The sequence below is a fragment of the Ochotona princeps genome, chromosome 23 (assembly GCF_030435755.1).
Source record: "Ochotona princeps isolate mOchPri1 chromosome 23, mOchPri1.hap1, whole genome shotgun sequence".
In the NCBI taxonomy this organism is placed as follows: domain Eukaryota; kingdom Metazoa; phylum Chordata; class Mammalia; order Lagomorpha; family Ochotonidae; genus Ochotona; species Ochotona princeps.
This window is the reverse complement of record NC_080854.1, coordinates 7,090,065-7,111,684: the sequence shown is the minus strand read 5'-3', so window position 1 is coordinate 7,111,684 and position 21,620 is coordinate 7,090,065. Positions and strand designations below refer to the sequence as shown.

Below are 21,620 nucleotides of genomic sequence, written 5' to 3'. Positions count from 1 at the left end.
ATGAAGCATCTTTTAGACCTCTTTAGGCAACAAAGGATAATTAGCATAACATGTTTTGTTATGACTGTTTGGAAATTTTAAAAATTCGTAATCTGTAACTATAAATATCTAGCTAATTATGGTAAATACTTTATACAATATTTAGTTACTTAAGAGGAAATTTTAAAAATGTTTAAGATAGGAGCCAGCACCTTGGTGTAGTGAGCTAAGCCTTCTTCTGTGGTGCCTGCATCCAAAATGGACACTGGTGTGTGTCCCACCAGCTCTCCATCCAATCCAAGAGGCCAGGAAAGCAACGGAGTAGCTCAGGTCCTTGGCCCCAGCACCGTTGTGAGAGACCCAGGGGAAGCTTCCGGCTCCTAGCTTTGGGTCAGCGTAGGTCCAAGCACTGCAGCTGTTTATGGAGTAAACCAGCCGATGGAAGATCCCTCTCTGTCTCTCCTCCTCTCTGCAGATCTGCTGGAGACATTGTTATCCAAACACTTGGTCTGAAAGTATGGTTATAAAAGTTCTCTTCTGAGAATGAGTATTTATGCTTGGTTTCATTGTTAGTCCCTGAGAGATATGGAAAAAAGAGCTACTTTAAAAAAATTTATTTATTTTTGTTAGCAAGACAGATTTACAGAAAGAAAAAGAGAAAATCTTCCATTTGCTAGCTCATTCCCCAAATGGCTGCAGTGACCTGAGATGAAGCTGTGCTGAGCCAGGAGCTTAATCTGGGTCTCCCATATGAGTGCAGGGCCTAAAGACTGGAGCATGAACCCCTGCTTTCCCAGCTCATAAGCAGTGAGCTGGATTGGAAGTGGAACGTGAAGTGGCACCAATATGGGTATTATATTTTTAATTATGAACCATTAATTTGAGCATAATCAAAAATTTCTGGGGCTCGGCAACGTGGCCTGGTGGCTAAGGTCCTCGCCTTGATCCCATATGGCCGCTGGTTCTAATCCAGGCAGCTCCACTTCCTCTCTATCTCTCCTCCTCTCAGTACATCTGACTTTGTAATAAAAATAAAATAAATCTTTAAAAAAAAAATTCTGATACTTTAAACAGGACCTGTAGATTCTAATAATTCAGTTTTTTGTTACCATTGTAACAGTTTTGTAGTTCAAGTTCAACTTTTACAAATCAGTTAAATTGTGTTGCAGTCTTACATATTTAGGCTTTGAAATTTTGATTAAGGCCTTAAGTTAAAAGTCTGAGAAGAGTAAGTTTCATAGCATCTCTGGAAGAAACTGATAAAAGTGAGTATTAATCTTATTAACTTGTCTTGTGTCTGCTCTTGTATACCTCCACCATATGATTAAAGTAATTAGAAGAAGAAAAATACATTTGAGTTTATAATCCTAGGTACATCAGGGCTAACTGCTCCTTTTTCAAGTAAACTACTGGGGCCCAGTACAACACCCTACTGGCTAAGTTCTTCCCTTGCATCCACCAGGATCCCATATGGGTGCTGGTTCTAACCCCGGCGGCCCCGCTTCCCATCCAGCTCCCTGCTTGTGGCCTGAGAAAGCAGTCCAGTTTGGCCCAAAGCCTTCGGACCCTGCACCTGTGTGGGAGACCCGGAAGAGGCTCCTGGCTTCAGATTCCATTATGGCCACTTGGGGGAGTGAACCAGTGGACAGAAAATCTTTTTCTCTGTCTCTCCTTCTCTGTAAATGTGACTTTCCAATAAAAATATTTAATAGATAAATCTTAAGCAAAAAAAAAAACCTGAGGTCTGAAAAGAATTGCCTTTTCACACTTTTCTTGATGTTCATTACTGTATCCTTTTAGCAGAATACACATGTTTATTATATACTAAACATTCTGACTTTTAAATACTTGTAATAAACTTTTATTAGTATTCTTGGCTGATTTATTTTGGTTCTTGTCAGCTACAGTTGCAACCAAATTATACTTTCCATGCTAGACAAGGTTTGTGCCAGCCTAATTGGTTGCTGGCATTTCTCAGCTTCACAGCTGCTGTGAATTCAGCTGTTAATGAGGAAAAATATAATAGGATCCTGTTTTCAGAGACCAAAAGGCAATTGTCAATATGTAAAACTTGTTCTTGACAGCTGAATATATATGAGAGCTCACTGCAAGTTAAATAACACTAATATCAATTTTAAGTAGTTATGTTCATTTTAAATATTCGAAAGTCCTGAATCATTTAATCCATTTATTGTTTTGTTTTTTTCCTTTAGGACAAAGATGGCTTGAATTTGGGCCTGTGTTCTTCAAATCTATCATTTGTGATTTTCTTTGGGAAAAAAGGCATTATTAATATTTGCCAGCAGATTCTTTTTTTTTTTAAAGATTTATTCATTTTTATTACAAAGTCAGATATACAGAGAGGAGAGACAGAGAGGAAGATCTTCTGTCCAATGATTCACCCCCCAAGTGAGCCGCAACGGCCAGTGCTGCGCCGATCCAAAGAGGGGAACCTGGAACCTCTTCTGGGTCTCCCACGCGGGTACTGGGTCCCAAATCTTTGGGCCGGCCTTGACTGCTTTCCCAGGCCACAAGCAGGGAGCTGGATGGGAAGTGGAGCTGCTGGGATTAGAACCAGTGCCCATATGGGATCCCGGGGTGTTCAAGGCGAGGACTTTAGCCGCTAGGCCACCGTGCCGGGCCCTACCAGCAGATTCTTAAGCTGAAATCTTTTTCCCTTGCTTCCATCATAATAAAAAGTTTAACCGTAAATGTTGCAAACCAAACATAAAATGATTTTGAAATCAGTGTTATGGCCTTAAGATATTATGTTCTTTGATTTAACATATTTGTTTTAAAGATTTGATGACCAAAGTTTTGTTGAAAGACAGTTACACAGAAAAAGGAGATAAAAAGATTTGAAAAAAAAAGTTAATTTAGTTTTATTGGAAAGGTAGATCAGATTTGTGCAGAGAAGGAAAGACAAAGATCTATCTGTTGGTTCACTCCCCAAGTGGCCACAACTACCAGAGCTGAGCTGAACCGAAGCCAGGAGCCCGTAGCTTCCTCTGGGTCTCCCATGTGGGTGCAGGGTCCGAAGGCTTTGGGCCAAACTGGACTGCTTTCCCAGGCCACAAGCAGGGAGCTGGATGGGAAGAGTAGCCACAACACGAATCGGCACTCATGGGATCTCATCACTTGCAGAGTTTGGAGTTAACCATTGAACCCTATTCTCAGTGTTTTCTTCAACTTTTTTAGTCAGAGGAGCAGTGTTGAGCGAAGCTGTTGAAATGCTGCTTGGGGGCCCTTGTAGTGGCGTAGCAGGCTGATCCTCCATCTACATCCACAGCATCCTGTTAGGCGCCAGTTGTAGTCCTGCTTGCTGCACTCTTGATTCTGCTCCCTGCTGAGGGCTGGGGAATGCGGTGGCAGATGGCCAAGTCAGGCTCCTGGAGGACTGCAGGGTTAAGGGCGCTAAAAAAGAATTGCAACTGTTTGCTGTTTGCAGGAAAGAACTCTGACTCCTCTGCTAAATAAAGATACTGATTTAAAATTGCTGCTGATTTGTTTCCTGGAAGTTGGTTTTTTGAATATTTTTCTCCAAGAAGGCATTCTAGTACAATTGAGGTATAAATACAAGGGTTGGGCTGACACCATGGCTCGTTGGCTGAATCTTCACCTTGCATGCACCTGGAGTCACATGGGCCCCGCTTCCCATCCAGCTCCCTGCTTGGGGGCTAGGAAGACAGTCGAGGACGGCCCAGAGCCTTCGGACTCTGCACCTGCGTGGGAGACCGGGCAGAAAAACTCCAGGCTCCTGGCTTCAGATCAGCTCAGCTCCGGCTGTTACAGACACTTGGGGAGTGAACCATTGGACGGAAGATCTTTCTATCTCCTTCTCTCTGTATATCTGCCTTTCCAATAAAAATGAACAGATCTTAAAAGAAGAAGAAGAAAAGAAAGGCAAGAGGTCTCCCAAAAGTGCTATGAAAAAAGTATTCTTGGATTTAAAAATTCTGTACATAAAGATAGAAAGCTTTTAGCTCCTTTCTCCTACAAATGTCTTGTGCTTTGTACAAAGATGTGCAGCCAGGGTGGCCAGAGAAAGTCATGTTAGTTATTTATTCTGATGGATCAGATGTCTTCCCTTTAGAACATTCCTGTGACTGATGGGTCAAGAATCATAAGGAAATTTAGGATAATTGTAGGAACTGAACAATAACAAAAATACTACCTGCAAGCACTTTACAGCGCTGCTGAGGCAGTTCGTGGAGAAAGTGTGAGTCTTAATTCTTATTAGAAAGAAGAATGGATAAGATGAATAAACATTTTTCTTAAACAAATAGGAAAATACAAATACGCACAAGGTAAACTGAAAGCTTAAAAATGGCAGAAATCGGGCCTGGCGTGGTAGCCTAATGGCTAGGGTCTTCGCCTTGAACGCGCCAGGATCCCATATGGGCACCATTTCTGATCCCGGCAGCCCACTTCCCATCCAGCTCCTTGCTTGCAGTCTGGGAAAACAGTCAAGGATGGCCCAAGGCTTTGGGACCTTGCACCTGTGTAGGAGACCTGGAGGAGGCTCCTGGCTCCTGGCTTCGGATTGGCTCAACTCCAGCCGTTGTGGCTGCTTGGGGAGGGAATCATCGGACGAAGATCTTCCCTCTGTCTCTCCTCCTCTCTGTATATCTGCTTTTCCAAGCAAAATAAACAAACCTTTAAACAATTAAGGATTTCTGTCAACTTAATTAAAGCAATTTGGATCATTTCGTCGTGTCCAAAGCTAAGAGAGTTTTAATCAGTCTCTACCAAAGGGACAATGTTGAAATGCTAATTTTACACAAATGTTTGGAAAGGGAGAGCTTTGTCATTAAAGAATCATTTTATGAGGCTAACTTAGCCTTGACACCAAAATCTAGTCAAAGTTGATATTTAGGTAAACTACTACACAGCTGTTTGTTTGTTGAAGAGTTAATGTATTTCCTGCGGAGGGAGATAGGACAGAGAGGTCCTCTGTCCACGGGTTTATTCCACAGATGCTGCACAGTTAGGGCTGGGTTAGCCAGGAACCAGGAGCTTCCTCGGATTCTCCAGCTTGGACCCCAGCGATCGGTTGTCTTCCACTGTTTTTCCCAGGTGCATTAGCAGGGAGCTGGGTTGGCAGTGGTCCACTGGTACTTGACCTGACTGCCATGTGGGATGCCAGTGCTGCAGGCAACAGCTTAGCCTGTGATGCCATAACTCTAGCCTCCAGTATCATTGTTGGATGCAAAAATCTAAAGCAAAATCTAAGGCAAATACTCGACCCATTTCCAATCAGAATCTCCATAGATAGTATTTGTTATTATTAGTTTGATTTTTAAAATTTGCCAGACTGATTCTAAGGCTTATGTATACATATTTTTTGAAGTGTGCACGTGTGTGTGTGATTCTAACAGTTAAGGTGTTTCACACCCCTTGCTGAAGTACCAGGGTTTGATGTGCAGCCAGCTCCTTATGCTAACTCCCTGCTAGTTCAGACCCTTAGAGACAGCCGTGAGGGTTCAGCAACTAGCCTCCTGCTACCTGTACCGGAGTTCCTAGCTCTAGCTTCAGCTTTGTCCAGGCCAGCCCTGGCTATTTTGGACATTTTAGGGGGCAAATCAGCAGTATAAAATATCTCTTTGCTTTACACACACACACACACACACACACACTCCAAGAAGATCGACGACTAGCTTAGGTTCAGGAATGAAGAGAGAGGGGTATTAATAAACCTGGAACAGGCATTACAGCTGCCACTTGGTGACACCCACATGCCATATTGGAGTTCATGATTCGAGCCCCTGCAACTCTGCTTCTGATCCAGCGTTCTCACTTTCTGCTAACAGAGCTGGGAAGCAGCAGGTGACGGGCCAGGCCCCCAAGTCTCTGCCCCCATGTGGGAGAGCTGAATGGGGTCGTTGGTTCCTGGCTTTGACCAGATGCAGCCAAAGGAACTACAATCATGCAATCACAGTATGTTAAATATGACAACTGTTAAGCGTTATTGTGGATGGAAAGTAACTGCTAGGGGAATTACAACTTACTGTGCATTCAATATAAAAAATCATGATACTGACTAGAGAAGTGTTATGTGTATATATTCTAGTATTCCATATATGAACATATATATTGTATATGTATATACACATACACACCCACCAGAGGAATCCTTGCACATTTATAGCATAACACATTTGTTTAGTTTTATTTTTGATGTTTACGTAGTTGACGAGGGAATATACCAATGAAGAACACTGATTAGGGTGGGAAGGGTTGAGGTATGGGGGAAAGCGGGTGGGACAAACGCTTCCAATTTTCCTTCTCTTCCCTTTTCTCCTCCTGTATCTTGGGGAGGAGGGGGTGCACCTGTGGATACTACAGCCTGGACCAGCCCAGTCTGTTCCCAACCCCAGGTCACATGAGTCTTGTTGAATTCCATGATCATGCCTAGCTCAGACCATCAGCACCCTTAGCCCTCAGGCAAACCAGGGGGTACTACAGTCCATAGGGTGGGCCCATAAGTCCCCTGTAGAATCTGCCTCCAGACCCGCATCTCCTGCCTGCTGGTAGGTGTCATGGCTCAGCCTGATGTGACCTACCCCCTGCCCCAACACTCATTAGTGGGTACTGTGATCTAACCCTGCCAGGCAGCCTCCCCAACCCTAGCTTTTTTGTGCACCGATGAGCAGTGGTCAGTGCCAACTGACCGGGCTCAGGTCTCCCTCATGGGTACATACATGGTCTGACCCAGAAAGATCCTCCATTTTACTCTTGCAAACCGCCCAGTCTCAGTCCCCTGGTTTACCTGAAAGTGTGGTGTCCTGGTTGGTGGAAATCATCCACAAATCATTCCTCACCTGTAAGGTACTCCTTCAGCAGTTCCCCCTCCCACACGTCCCCCTAACCCCTTCTTTGAGCAGTCCACAGACCATGCCCTGGAGTGCGCAGGTCCCCAAGTCTGGTCTGCCGATGGGCCTGTAAGAATGTATGCAGGTCCCCAGAGCTGGTCTGCTGGTGTGCCGGCATGCTGGCATCTGCCAGAAAATATCTGGAAAATGCCCGTAGCACTGTTGTTTTTAATAACACAGACAAGACCCAAAACCCCTCAGATGTCAACAGTAGGCTAGGTGAGTGTGTTTTGGCATATTCAGGCGTGAAATGCAGGGCGGGGGCCAAAAGGAGCGTGTGTACATGTAGAGTAGTATACCAGAGCAAGACACGGCTTTTTTTTTTTTTAAATTATTTGATGTATTTGGAAGGCAGAATGACAGTGGGGAAGGAGAGAGCTAGAGAGATTCTTTTTTTTCTTTTAAGATTTATTTCTTTTTATTGGAGTCAGATTTACAGAGAGAAGGAGAGATGGAGAGAAAGATTTTACATCCGCTGGTTCGCTCCCCAAATGTCCACAATGGCCAGAGCTGAGCTGATCAGGAGCTGCCTCTGGCTCTCACACGTGCGGGTGCAGGGTCCCAGGCTTCGGGCCATCCTCTGCTGCTTCCTGAGGCCACAAGTGGAGAAGTGAAGGGGAAATGGAGCTGTCAGGCTAGAAACTGGCATCCAGATGGGATTCCGGCACATGCAAGCTAAGGGCTTTAGCCACTAGGCTACCATGTCGAGCCTAAAAGACACGTCTTAAATGTTAGTTCATTTATATGGTTTTTGAAATAGGAGAATTACTGGGGTTTTTTAGGTGCATGGGCTGTTGGGATCTGAACGTTTGTATGCTGTATGTTTATAGGCAGTAAAACTATGAAAAAACATCAGAGTAGGAATGTCTTAATTATAGGGTAGTAATTACCTCTGGGGAGTGAGATTCAATTTAAAAGATGCGTATATGTGGTTAAGTGTTATTTTTAACTTGGTAGGTAATGGATTCACATGTGTTTGACCTTTTTTAAAAAAAAGTTAATTTTTGATGTGGCAATACAAGACTTACTTAACTGTGGGTGAATGGGGGGATTCAAACAGCGGTGTATTAGTGAAGATGGAATACAGGAATTTTCTCAAGTGAGCTAGAAAAGTTTTTTTTTTTTTTTTTTTTTTGCTTTTTCGTAAAATATTTAGTTTATTTTTTTAACATATATTTTTATTGCATTTCCTTTTTTTTTTTAAACTAATTACATTGCATTATATGATACATTTTTTAATGCACTGGGATTCCCCCCGCGCCTCCCCAAACCCTCCCCCCACGGTGGATTGCTCCACCTTGTTGCGTTTCCATAGTTCAAATTCAGTTGACATTCTTTCATTGGAGGTATTTACCAAGCATAAAGTCCAGCATCTTATTGTCTTGGTAAGTTCAATGGTTTCTTGGTGAGACCATCTCTGGTCTAAAGGTAGAGCCGGCAGAGTATCATTCCAATCAATTAAAAGTCCCAACATAATATTTCCAACCATTTACGACATTATGGCATTAATTGACATGGTATTGATTAACCAATATGTTAATAGGAAAATGCAGGTTCTCAACCACAACCTGTGACTTCTTCATAGACATTTCAATTTTGGTTTACATTCACCCGTATTGTATACACCTTAAAATGGCTTAGATTGCTATTCAGCTGTCTTATGCCTATTTTAATTTTAGTCTTTAGCAGTTTATAGCATTGAAGCATGATTTCGCTGAACCTGGCTGTTTTTCGGGTGGTCTAACTCTATAATTGTAACAGGATATATGTCAACAGTTTAGGTGAGCATGTTTAGGAGGGGTGTGCAGAGAAATCTTCCATACCCCAGTTAGGAGTAACTAATCTTTGTGTCCCACTCAGTGAGGTATAAGTGCATCCCCGCTGACCGTTTCCTGTCTGGTTCTAAGCTTTTCTTGTTGTTCTCTGTCTATTCTAGTTTTGTTTGTTTGTTTGTTTGTTTTGAGGGGTTTCTGGAGCACTCCTGATGGTTATTACGAGAGGGGGGTGGGGGCCCAAAGTTGGAAGCAGGCAAGGACCAGAGAAAGCTCCTCTCCCTAAGTCCCAAAGGAAGTTTACTGTTCTTCTGTTTCTGCGGACTGCTCAGGGATCCTGGTTGTTGTTCCGATGACCTTGGAACCTGCTAGGCAGGATTTGGGCTTCTTCCATCCCATGTGGTAGATCCAAATGGGGATTCGAAGGCACTCCATTTCCCCGTGGTCTCCTTGGCAGTAGGGATGTAGTCCTCGGTGCTCCTTGGTGAGGATCTGGGAGTCTTCAGGATTGGGATAAAAGCCTCCTCCTGTCCGCCTGCTCCACTCTGGGGTCCCCCCCTGCTCTATGCGTATGACCTCCTGTTAAGAGGTTGTTAGGATTACTCCTGATTCCCCCATATGCTTTTGTAGTTTTGCTATTGTCTAATGCTGACTCGAATCTATTGTCTGTGAGTTACCAGTTATGATCCTGATAGGTTACATTTCCCATCTTCCTCACACCTTAAGCTGGAGAAGTTAAATGATATTTGGAGGGCCACCTGCAAGCATTGTCCCAGGCTCTAAGGAAAGGTTCTTCCAGTTGTGGTTTCTCTTAAGTTGTAGTGTGGTTCTTAGTAATCTTGTAACTTCCATGCAGGATAGGGGCTGGCACTGTGGAATGGTAGGCTAAGCCTCCACCTGTCGTGCCTGGTTGGAATCCCTCTGCCCTACTTCCCATCCAGCTCCCTGCTTGCGGACTGGGAAAGCAGTGGGTCCTTGGGCCCCCACGTCCATGTGGGAGACCAAGAAAAAGCTCTTGGCTGCAGATTGGCCCAGTTCCTGCTGCTGGAGCCATTTGGGAGTGTGAACGAGCGGATGTAAGTTCTCTCTATAACTCTGCCTTTCAAATAAAAATAAATAAATCTTTAAAACAATAACAACAACAACAAAACACCCTTTTGGGGTGTGTGCCATAACTGGGTTTAGTTGCTGGTGGGGATGCCCATGTCTTGGCTCAGAGTGCCAGGGAACCAGCTGAGCCGGCTCTTCTTCAGTCCAGCTTCTGGCTGATGCTCCCCAGGAAGCTCCAGGTGGCGGCAGCCCAGGCCCCTGGGCCCATGCCCCTGGCGGGGAGAGCCGGAGTGAGCTCCTGGCTCCTGGCTGCAGCCTGGGCCAGTCCTGGCTTTCATGGACCTTTGCTGAATGAACCAGAGGCTGGAAGATGTCTGTGTTGATCTGCTTTTCAAGTAGATAAAAAGGAATACATTTTTAAGGTTCTGCAAAGACACATTGGGGAAAGTCAGGCTGTCGAGGTGTCGCATGAGTGCTGCAGGCATTTCTGGTTGTCTCATCACCCAGCCAGAAAAGCAAGCCCTTCACTCAGCTTCAGCCTTTCCCTTCTTATCGCTGGAGTTTCGCATTCAGGATTTGTCTCATGAGAAAGTTGGATTCTGACACGGAGAGATAAGACAACCTATTCTCCCTTCTGCTCTGCTCAGCCTCGGTAGACTTGAGTCTTGGCAGGTGGATCAGGCTGCCTGTGACCCTGCTTTAGGTGGTGTTGGCTTTCCGGGTGTCTGCATTCAGAGGAGACTACCGAAGCTGGGTGATTCTCTTTGATTTTCTTCATCTTCTTACCACCCATCTCTCTATGCTGTCTTTGGATGCAAGGGTAAAAGGTAGATTTTTCTCTGGGAAAACGTTGACTTGCTATGGTTTTTCTTGCACTTGGGAGCCCTCCGGCAGAGCACAGTGTGAGGACTGGGCCTCGTGTGGCTTGGTGCAGTGTGGCACCCCTCCGATGGGCTGCTGGCTGTATGGCTCCGTGCTGGGTTGGCCAGGAGTCTGTGAGGTCTGCGTCCAGCACTGAGGCTTACTGTGCCCAGTCCTCCTCGTAGCCCCTTTGCCTGGGCTCCAGATCTGCATCACCGTGGGAAGCTGGTCCACGCCCAGCCTTCTTTCTGCCATCTTTCAGCTTTTATCATTTTATCTTCTACTCTAACAATTTAGGAAATCTTGCTTATGGATTTAATTTGTGAATTATTACAGTGCAATTTTTAAAATATTATGTGCCTTATTATAATAACATTGCCTTATGTCCTACGTATAAAGAATTTTCAACAAGTTCATGAAAATTGAGGCCCGGCTCAGTAGCCTCGCGGCTAAAGTCCTCGCCTTAAACACACCAGGATACCATATGGATGCTGGTTCGTATCCCAGTTGCTCCACTTCCCATCCAGCTCCTTGCTTGTAGCCTGGGGAAGCAGTTGAGGACGGCCCAAAACGTTGGGACCCTGCACTCGCGTGGGAGACCCGGAGGAAGTTCTTGGCTCCTGACCTCAGATTGGCTCAGCTCCAGCCTCTGCAATTACTTGGGGAGCGAATCATCAGACAGAGGATCTTCCTCTCTGTTTATCTGACTTTCCAATAAAAATAAAATATTTTTTAATTTCATGAAAATTGTGTATTATGAAGAAAATTATGTATAGACATATACCTAAATAAAATAACTTTTCCATAAACTTTGAAAGACCTTCATAACTTATTTTAATCATTTAGAGAGCTGTAAATTATCCTAAGGTAAATTATGCATTTCTTAAAGATTTCACTAAGAAATTCATAGGAAATTTTCATGTGTTCAGCTTTTACTAGGTAATATTAAAAATGCAGATTTAACCAGAGTTCCCTTCTGTACTAAAAATTAGAAAAATAGGATGAAAATGAACTAGTAAAACTTTCTTTAAAAAAATCATTGGGCCCGGCGGCGTGCGTGGCCTAGTGGCTAAGTCCTCGCCTTGAACGCGCCAGGATCCCATATGGGCGCTGGTTCTAATCCTGGCAGCCCCACTTCCCATCCAGCTCCCTGCTTGTGTCCTGGGAAGGCAGTCGAGGATGGCCTAAAGCTTTGGGACCCTGCACCCGCGTGGCGGACCTGGAAGAGGTTCCTGGTTCCCGGCATCGGATCAGCGCAGCACTGGCCCGTTGCGGCTCACTTGGGGAGTGACTCATCGGACGGAAGATCTTCCTCTCTGTCTCTCCTCCTCTCTGTATATCCGGCTTTCCAATAATAATAAAAAAATCTTTAAAAGAAAGAAAGAAACATTAAGAAAAAACAAATTATAAGTAAGGATGGTCTTTGGTATTATTTGCATGATAACAGAATATTAGATAATAACTTAAAGTAATTATTTATACATAATTATTTACTAGGAAGGTATATAATATATTTTTTAAAGATTTATTTGTTTTTGTTGGAAAGCCAGATATATAGAGTGGAGGAGAGACAGAGAGGAAGATCTTCTGTCAGATGATGCACTCCCCATGTGGCCACAATGGCTGGAGCTGAGCCGATCTGAAGACAGGAGCCAGGAGCCAGGAGCTTCTTCCAGGTCTCCTACATGGGTGCAGGGTCCCAAGGCTTTGGGCTATCCTCCAGCCTTCCCAGGCTGCAAGCAGGAAGCTGGATGAGAAGTGGAGCAGCCGTGATATGAACCAGCGTCCATATGGTATCCTGATTTGTTTAAGGTGAGGACTTTAGCTGCTAGGCTACTGCACCGGCCCAATACAACGTATTTTAAGAGAGGTAAAGCAAGTTTATTGCATTATTTATAACATCTCTACAGATACTGAGACGGAAGTAGTCAGGGAAAAGTAGGGAGTGAAGTAGATCTAGATAGGTAACATTTACGGTGTGGTTGTGTTTTTTTGTTTGTTGTTTGTTGTTTTGTTTTTTGGTTGGTTGGTTGGTTGGTTTTTGAAAGGAAGTTTTATAGTGAGAAGGAAAAACAGAAAGAGCTTCTATGCATTGGTTTACTCTGCAAATGGCCACACGGCTGGAGCTGAGCTGATCTGGAGCCAGGAGCCCCCTCATAGTCTCCCGCATGGATGCAGGGGCCCAAGGAAAATGAGCCATTCTCTATTGCTTTCCAGACTACAGACAGGGAGCTGGATGGGAAGTGGAACAGCTGGGACAAAAACCAGCACCCACTTGGCATGCTGGCACTTAATGCTGGAGGATTTGCCAGTTGAGCCACCATACCAGTCCCGGAACATTTCATTTTTAAGGATTATTTGTTGGTGGAAAGGCAGGTGATAGGAGTGTCCCAGTCACTGTTTCAGTTCTCAGATTCCCACGACAGCTGGGCCTGCAGCCCAGGACTCTCTCAGTTTAGGTCTCAGGACACACCCGGGAAGTAGGGACCTGACCACTGGACCCATTAAAATTGCCTGCAACTGGAAGCAATACTCGGACACTCCAATATAGGAAGCAAGAGTCCCAAGTGATATTTTAGCTGATGTACTAAAAGCCTGCCCATAGAAGAGGACTTTTTCTTAAGCATTTTTCGGACTTTTGTATTTAGAAGCCTTTGTTTTTGAGCTGGGGCCAGTGTTGTGGCTTAGTAGGGTAAGCCACTGCTTGGAACTGGGATAGACTATGATACTCCATATCCAGTCACTGGCTTGAGACCTGGCTCTACTCCATTTAGGATCCAGCTGCCTACTAATCCTCCTAGAAAAGCAGCATGATGAGCCAAATGTGTGGACTGCTGTCTCTCCAGTGGGAAACTTGATGGTGGGGCTGCAGGCTCCCGAGGGCCAGCTCAGCCCCTGTGTGGCTTCTATGGCTATTTCAGAAGTGAACCGGCAGATGAAAGATCTCCTCTTGTTCCTTGTCTCTTCTCTAGTTCTGTTACATTGATTTTCAAATAAAATAAATCTTTTCAAATAAAATAATTTTCAACCACTACGCTATCATGCCATGCCCAAATAAAATAATTTTTTAAAATGCATGTTAAGGACCCAGTGTGCTGGCCTAGTGGCTAAAGTCCTCACCTTGCATGCGCCAGGATCCCATATGGGCGCCAGTTCTAATCCTGGCACCCTGGTTCCCATCCAGCTCCCTGCTTGTGGCCTGGGAAAGCAGTTGAGGACGGCTCAAAGCCTTGGGACCCTGTACCAGTGTGGGAGACCTGGAGGAAGTTCCTGGCTCCTGGCTTCTGATCACCTCAACTCCGCTTTGTGGCTCATTGTGGCTGCTTGGGGAATGAATCAATGGACAGAAGATCTTCTCTGTCTCTCCTCTCTGTACATCTGACTTTGCAATTAAAAATAAATAAGTATTTTTTAAAAGACATATTGAACAATCTTACCAGTTTGCGTAGTGTAAGATAAAGTGACTTTTTGGAAAATGTTTAGCAAAAGTGTATCAGTATAGTATTAAGTTGGCTTAAGATTTTTTGCTTTGTATTCTAGAGTTGTTTAGTAAATCATTTTGTAAATCTGGTAATTCACTTATAGTAAATAAGCTAATGATTAGAGCTGTTTAACAAGAAAAAATGGGAAGGATTTCTATGTAGCTGTGTGACTGTTTATCAGAGGTGCTGGAAACAGGCTGTAATTCCCGTCCAGTTTCCTGAAGCCTGGCCTTGTCAAGCAGTAACTTGGTTTTATGGCTTCTGCACATAGTCTCTTTGCTGTTCTTGATGATCTGTGAAAATCTTTTTAGGTATAAAATCACATTTGACAGTTTAAGGTTGCCATAATTTGTGGCTTTAAAAATGTGCGTTTTGTTCCCGCCTAGGCCGAATACATCAAGCAATGGTAACATCTTTAAATGAGGACAATGAAAGTGTAACTGTGGAATGGATAGAAAACGGAGACACGAAAGGCAAGGAGGTATGACCCATGGGAGAGATTCACTTCCGTGCTTAGTCAAGAAAATGCAAAAAGCATCTTTATGTAATATCTGTATTCTTAATCAGTTCTTGAAAAGTTTGCAATGATTAAACCTTTTCACTCAGAATCCTCTGTGCATGCTTTATGTAATTTCACATGTCAGATGTTTTAACTCAGCTCAAAAATGTTGATACTGTAACGCTTAATTATATGGTTCTGTTCATCTGTTGTTGCCAATTTATAATGCACTACACGCTATTGTAAGAGATTTTAAATATAAGCTGGGCAGTACCATTCATTAAGCTGAATTCGTTTAAGAGTTGTTCTGTTCAAATTTGTTTCGAAAATGAAAGATTCATTTGTCAAAAATCTCCTGTAATAATTTTTTTAAATAGATTGACCTGGAAAGCATCTTCTCCCTTAACCCTGACCTCGTCCCTGATGAGGACATTGAACCCAGTCCAGAAGTCCCTCCACCTCCGACAGCCTCAGCCAAAGTAAACAAAATTGTAAAGGTTGGTGATGACTCTCGGAGGAAGGAGTGTGTGTGTGTGCGTGTGTGCGTGTGCGCGCTGCTTTGGTAGTGATGTGCTATGCAGAGCAATTTAAGTATTGATGTGTGTGCTTTATTTAATGTAATATTTGGGATCAGCACTGTGGCATAGCACAGTAAGCCACCATCTGCAAGGCCAGCATTTCCCGTGGGAACTGGTTAAACTGCTCCTTTTTTTTTTTTAAAGATTTATTTATTTTTTTTAATTGAAAGGCAAATTTATAGAAAGGAGAGACAGAGAAAGATCTTGCTGGTTCACTCCCCAAATGGCTGCAGTGGTCAGAACTAAATCAATCAGAAGCCAGGAGCTTCTTCCAGGTCTCCCACGAGGGTGCAGGGTCCCAAGGCTTTGGGCCATCCTCAACTGATTTCCCAGGCCACAGGCAGGGAGCTGGATGGGAAGCGGGGCTGCCGGGACACAAGTAGATGCCCGCGTGGAATCCTGGCACATACAAGGCAAGGATTCAGCCACTAGGCCATTGCTCCAGACCCAACTACTGCTCCTCCTTTAATCCCGCTTCCTGCTAATGCAGCAGACAATGCCCCTGGTGGTTAGGCCCTACCATCTATGTAGGAGACCCAGAAGAAGCTCCTGGCTTTGGCCTAACCCAGCCCTGGCTGTTGCATGTAGCCTTTTCCAGAGTAAAGTAGCAGATGGAAGATCGCTGTTTCTCAATAAACAATCCTTTAAAAAGATAAAAGAAAACTAGTTCTTTCTGTCATCCTGGTGTACGTGGAAAAACTCCACACCTGAGCTCTTGTAATGGATCAAAACATCAGAGTATGTAAAAACGTTGTATAAAATTATACGATCAAATTGTATTTATGGGGCCTAAATGGATTTTATTAGTACGTTTAAACAATTGATTTATATTTTCACTTGACAGATGTATGAAGGAAAGGACGCCTGTTCCTTGGAGTAGATGCGCGGAAACAGTGAGCTAGCTCGGGGGGCAAAATAAACCCACAGGCCAGGGCAGGGGCTCAGTAGGCTAATCCTCCTCCCGCCTGCCTGAGCAGTGCACATGGGCACTGGTTCATGTTCCAGCTGCTCCATTTCCCATCCAGCTTCCTTCCTGTGACCTGGGAAAGCAATGGAGAATGGCTCAAGTCTTGGGAGCCCTGCACCCATGTGGGAGGCCCCCCAAAAAGTTGCTGACTCCTGAGTTCGGATCAGCTCAGCTCCGGCTGTTGCAGCCACTTGAGGAGTGAACCAGCAGATGGAAGAGCTCTGAGCTGTCTCTCCTCCACTCTGTAAATCTGCCTTTCAAATAAAAATACTTCCATACATCTTTTCTAAAAAGAAAAAACAAGCTGAAATCATGATAAATGTAAGTGTGACGTATGAAGAGATTAAAAAGCACACACTTTTTTTTTTTCTTGTTTAGAATCGGCGGACTGTGGCTTCTATTAAAAATGACCCTCCTCCAAGAGATAACAGAGGTAAAGTAATAATTTATCTCAGTGTTGCCTATTCTCCTGAGTTTCTAATGTAGTAAATCACAAGTAAATACTAGACAAGCGTGTGGCACAACAGTTTTAATGTTAGTATCTCTCTACTTCCTTTCTGTTGCCCGCCTTCTTCTCTCTTTCTTCTGACCTTTCCAAGAAATAAAAGTAAGTTTAAAAACTTGCTTAATGGGGCCAGCATGATACCTCAACTGGGCAATCCTCCTCCTCCAAGTGTGGCATCCCATATGAGTACCAGTTCATGTGCTGGCTGCCCCACTTCCCATCCAGCTCCCTGCCTGTGGCCTGGGAAAGCAGTTGAGGATGGCCCAAGTGCTTGGGCCCTGCACCCATGTGGGAGACCCGGAAGAAGCTCCTGGTTCCTGGCTTCTGATTGATTTAGTTCTGACCATTGCAGTAATTTGGGGAGTGAACCAGCGGATAGAAGATCTTTCTCTCTGTCTCTCCTCTCTGTAAATCTGCCTTTCCAATAAAAATAAATAAATCTTTAAAAAAAAATGCCCTTAAAAATGTTCCTAGTGATGTTATTTAAATTTGGTGGGACTCATTTTAAGAGTGTTATTTCTTCTTGATTTACTAATGCAGTGGCATTCATACAAATGACCTGGAAACGTGTCATGAGTCTAAACCCCATAAAATGTAGTTTTTTAAAAAAATTGTAATCATTAATTTTATTTTGTTCATGGTTTTGTGTATTTGGAGAGAGTATATGCAAAAGAAAGTGATGGCGAAGGAGCCAGTTGACCGATTTCACGAGTATATGAAGCACCGTGTTTTCCATGATGTTCTGGCCAAGGGGCTTCTGGAGAAAATGGTTATCTTCCGAAGCAGCTACGGAGAATTCCTAATTAATCCCCTGTCTCGTATTCTGCTATATAGTTTCAGCCAGAAGATGTAAAACATAAATAATCTTTCCCTGTTGGCATTCAGGGTTCGCCTTCCCGATGCTGTTTCTTTGTGTGTGGGCAGCCCCGAGCTTTCTTTGTGGGCTGGCAGGAGGGGCTCGCAGGAGGGGCTCGCAGGAGGGGCTGACAGAGTCGCTGGCAGGAGGGGTTAAAGGCAGAGAACAACGTTTGTGCTCTTCAATCATGCATTTCTTTATACATTTGCTGATTTTTTTTTTTTTTTTGGTTCCTTTTTCCAATTTTACAACACCTACATTGGGAAATTTTCTAGTAAAGATTTGTATATTTTGAGGGGTAAAGAATGAGATTTAGAATGTAAGGGTCAGTGAAGGCATTTTGAGATTTACAGTGTGTGTATCTGAATAGCATAAATGTTTCAATCTGAGAATCTGTTTTAATTCATGTTTTATACGTAGCATTTTAAGGAGATTGTTTTTCATTGTGAAGTAATGAAAAAGTTCATACTCATATCTTTTGTTGTTAGAATTCCTTTGCCGTTGGTTATGTAAGTTATTCAGGTCGCATTGTAGAGCTGGAGTCACATTGAATGGGAGCTGGTTCTGCACATAGTACCTTGGAAACTGCTTGTAGCTTATTGTCAGTTTATTAGGAATTTCATATATTCTCTGTTAAGGCATAAATAAGTGGAAAATTTGGCAATTTAATAGTGTAGCATTTACATTTTGGATTTTTTGAGGTGTGTCTTGTTTTTACCAAGGTCAGTTTTTGCTAATCTTGTTTTTGATCTGAATGCTTTTCACACACAGTGGTTGCTTCTGCGCGTGCCCGGCCCACTCAGCTCCCTGAGCAGTCTTCCTCCGCACAACAGAATGGTAGTGTTTCCGATATATCTCCAGTTCAAGCTGCAAAAAAGGAATTTGGACCCCCTTGTATGTAAATTACGTATCAAAGATTCAGTCACTTTAGACATACATGTATTCTCTCTTGGTCATCCTGTGTGTAAGTGCCCTGCTGGCAAAGTCTCATTCACAAACTGGATTGTGGATTTTGTTTTATACAGTTATGAAACATTTTCTTTTTTTGTTTTTCTGACTGCTTTAGTCTGCTAATTGAATTTTCACATCTGTGTCTTGGAGGAAAAAAAATTAAATGTAAAATTGCAGTGTCTCGCCAGCTTTGGATTTAGAATTCTGGCCAGATGATAATCTGACAAGAGTTCCGAAGGATCTAGATCCTATCAGTCCACAGATCTGTGACCCTAACCCAAGAGACGGCATGTATCAGTATGGTGGAGTCATTTTTCCTTGACTCTTCATTTGTATCCTGTCCTGTTCCCACATCTGTTCAAAGCAGCTCAGAAGTAAGCTCATGTCATTACCACAGGCATGCTTCGTCACTGTGTCCTTTTTTTGCTGTATGTGATAAAGTAATACAGAAAATGTTTATAATAAGTGCCGTATCCTAAAGAGAAAGCTATACTTGTACTTCTATAGCTCATCTTTTCTTTTTTTTAAGCACGTAGAAAATCTAATTGTGTGAAAGAAGTAGAAAAATTACAAGAAAAACGAGAAAAAAGGAGACTGCAACAGCAAGAACTTAGAGAAAAAAGAGCCCAGGTATGTGGCATAAATGTGTATTTGATTTTGTTTATGAATCAAAGACGATACTATCAATGAAAGTGATGTGAGTTATAAAATAGTTAAGAGGTTTAGAAAGCAGAGGATGGCCCAAGTCCTTGGGCCCCTACACCCACCTGGGAGAAGAAGCTCCATGGTTAGTAAATTCGACACATCATAGGAAGAAAGAAATTCTTGATTTCAGATTTGTGTTGGATAATGAGAGGTGGTCTCCATTGTGTTGCTGTAGCATTTCCTTTTGGTGGTAGCACAAATTTTAACTGGGTTTTTAATCCTTTTAAGGTCTTTTCATAATAGAAATTTTGTTGTTCATGTAACTCCTCCATCTGTGCATGCTGTTTCCCATAATAAAACAACAGGTTATTAATTTAGTAGCATGTTCAAACGCCCTTAACCAAGTCGGCCCACCAGGTCACAGGTTTTGCTATTCAGTTGTGTCCCCAGTGCTCTGTTGAGCCTGAATCGGCGTGTGCAGTAGGGATCCGCTGGAACAGCACAGGTGCCACCTGCTGTTTCTTCCCAGTACTGCATCATACATCTTGGTTCTTCAAGTCTCACTTCACGTTCCGCTTTTCCAAGGGCATGGTTAAAATGATTTCACAGAGCAGAATTGAAAGTAAGTTTCAGTAATGATAATGAGGTTAAATTACATTCACAGTAAGGCTGTTTATGTGTTTAAAAAAAATAGAACTTCTGTTCAGTAGTTTTTCATTCATGACCAGGAGAAGCTATTAACTGTTACTGTCTAACTTACTAGTATATTCTCTTAGTTTGGAAGTCAAGAATTAAATTGTACTCAGCATTTAGTGACTTTAGTTTTTAAAAATTATTTTGGCATTTGATTCTATAAGTTTTGTGTCCTAATGCTTTAGGGCTGTTTCACCATGCCAGATAGCTAGATAGACAGACAGACAGATAGATAGACAGTCCTGCTTTCTTCATTTTCTAGAAAAATTAAGGCATATGTGTAACAGGCTTTTAGAAAAATTAAGGGGTGGCTTTAATGAGAAACCTTTTAGTTCGAATTACCAAGATGCATGCATACTAATGGAATTGTGCTTTTAATCTGAATATAATCCTGAGCGTAATTAAAATGGGTCATTTCTCCAGTTTGAATTTGGGGTTGATTATGACAAATACCACAATCTATTTTAATTTTCAAACCATATGTATAACAGATGCAACATATACAATGCTATAATCATTGTATTCTGTTTTCTAATAGGATGTTGATGCTACAAATCCAAACTATGAAATAATGTGCATGATCAGAGACTTTAGAGGAAGTTTGGATTATAGGCCTTTGACAACAGCGGATCCTGTAAGAGTCTTTGTTGTTTTGTTTTGTTTTTCTCTCTAAATAACCACTTGTATTTTGTGCGCATGGAGTTGATATTGTGATTAGTTAGTTCATTTTCCCTGTCCAGTGGGTGTTCTCTCCAAGAAAGCACAGCACTTGCATGTTCATCTCCTGTGATTTGCTGTATTGTAGTGTAAGGATGCTCTTTTCGGAGCGGAGTCCCCTTTGGAGGGCAGAGCAACTAAAAAGACTCACGTCAGAAAACCCATATTCCTTCCCAACCACACCTAACTTTCATCCCGCTCCAAGTACGTTTCCTCCTTGGCTTGGACTGCAGAGCCCACCATCACTGCTGTTTGTTGGTAGTTCATTCATTACTTGAAATAAATACCTTTCTAACTCTGAATAAATGATGGTTGTTGAGGGCTCCAATGAACCAAAAACTTGCTGGAAAATGTTCTAACTTGTTAGTCCATCTCCTTCTCTACTGAAGAATGAGAATTTAGTACACAGGGAATACTAATTGTGAATAATTGATAAGTAATCCACCTCACCTAGCGTCTGATGCGCGTTAGTTAGCAGGCTGTGTTAGGATTTAATAGAATTGTTGACACTCACTTAAATAAAATACCTGTTTTTCTAGATTGATGAACACAGGATATGTGTTTGTGTGAGAAAACGACCACTCAATAAAAAAGGTATGATACTCGTTAAGCTCTACCACAAGGTTCATTGTATCTTACTCATACTATATTTTGATAACAGCACAAATCAGATTGGTTTGGAAAAGTTAAAATGTTGGGTTCTTTCGTTTTTCAGTGACACGCATGTTGCTGTGGCTGGACCTGTTTGTTCATGCTTTGAATCATTGCCATTCGTAGTTCTTGCTTCACAAAAATCTTGACTTTTTTTGGTTATTGAAATACTCTGTCTTATTGAATGATGTATTTATTGCAGTTTATACTTATAGGACTTACTATTTTTATTCTGCATTCACCTTAAATAAGTTTTGTGTATTAAGTCAGATGCTGTGAAGATTACTGAACATTGATTCTCATTTATTCTTTTAGAAACTCAGATGAAAGATCTTGACGTTATCACAATCCCTAGCAAAGATGTTGTGATGGTACATGAACCGAAACAAAAGGTAGATTTAACACGGTACCTGGAAAACCAAACGTTTCGTTTTGATTATGCCTTTGATGACTCAGCTCCTAATGAAATGGTTTACAGGTAGGTAAATTTATTTTAAATCAGAATTTTGGTCTCCTACTGAAACTCAATGTTTCTCTTGCTG

The 21,620-nt window shown here is 42.7% G+C and overlaps 1 protein-coding gene across 3 annotated transcripts in view; it reads left to right on the top strand.

The window, feature by feature from the left end:
• Positions 1–21,620, top strand: part of KIF2A (kinesin family member 2A) — a 61,966-nt gene that overhangs the window by 18,377 nt on the left and 21,969 nt on the right. The window contains exons 2-9 of one of the 3 annotated variants that reach the window (XM_004583733.4): positions 14,403–14,497; positions 14,893–15,012; positions 16,439–16,493; positions 18,193–18,258; positions 18,902–19,002; positions 20,249–20,344; positions 20,967–21,021; positions 21,394–21,556. In XM_004583733.4, the coding sequence (XP_004583790.2) occupies positions 14,403–14,497; positions 14,893–15,012; positions 16,439–16,493; positions 18,193–18,258; positions 18,902–19,002; positions 20,249–20,344; positions 20,967–21,021; positions 21,394–21,556 (751 nt within the window). Of the gene's footprint in view, positions 1–14,402; positions 14,498–14,892; positions 15,013–16,438; positions 16,494–18,192; positions 18,316–18,901; positions 19,003–20,248; positions 20,345–20,966; positions 21,022–21,393; positions 21,557–21,620 lie in introns of all 3 variants that reach the window. The other 2 variants (XM_004583732.4, XM_058680009.1) reach the window with 2 other exon arrangements.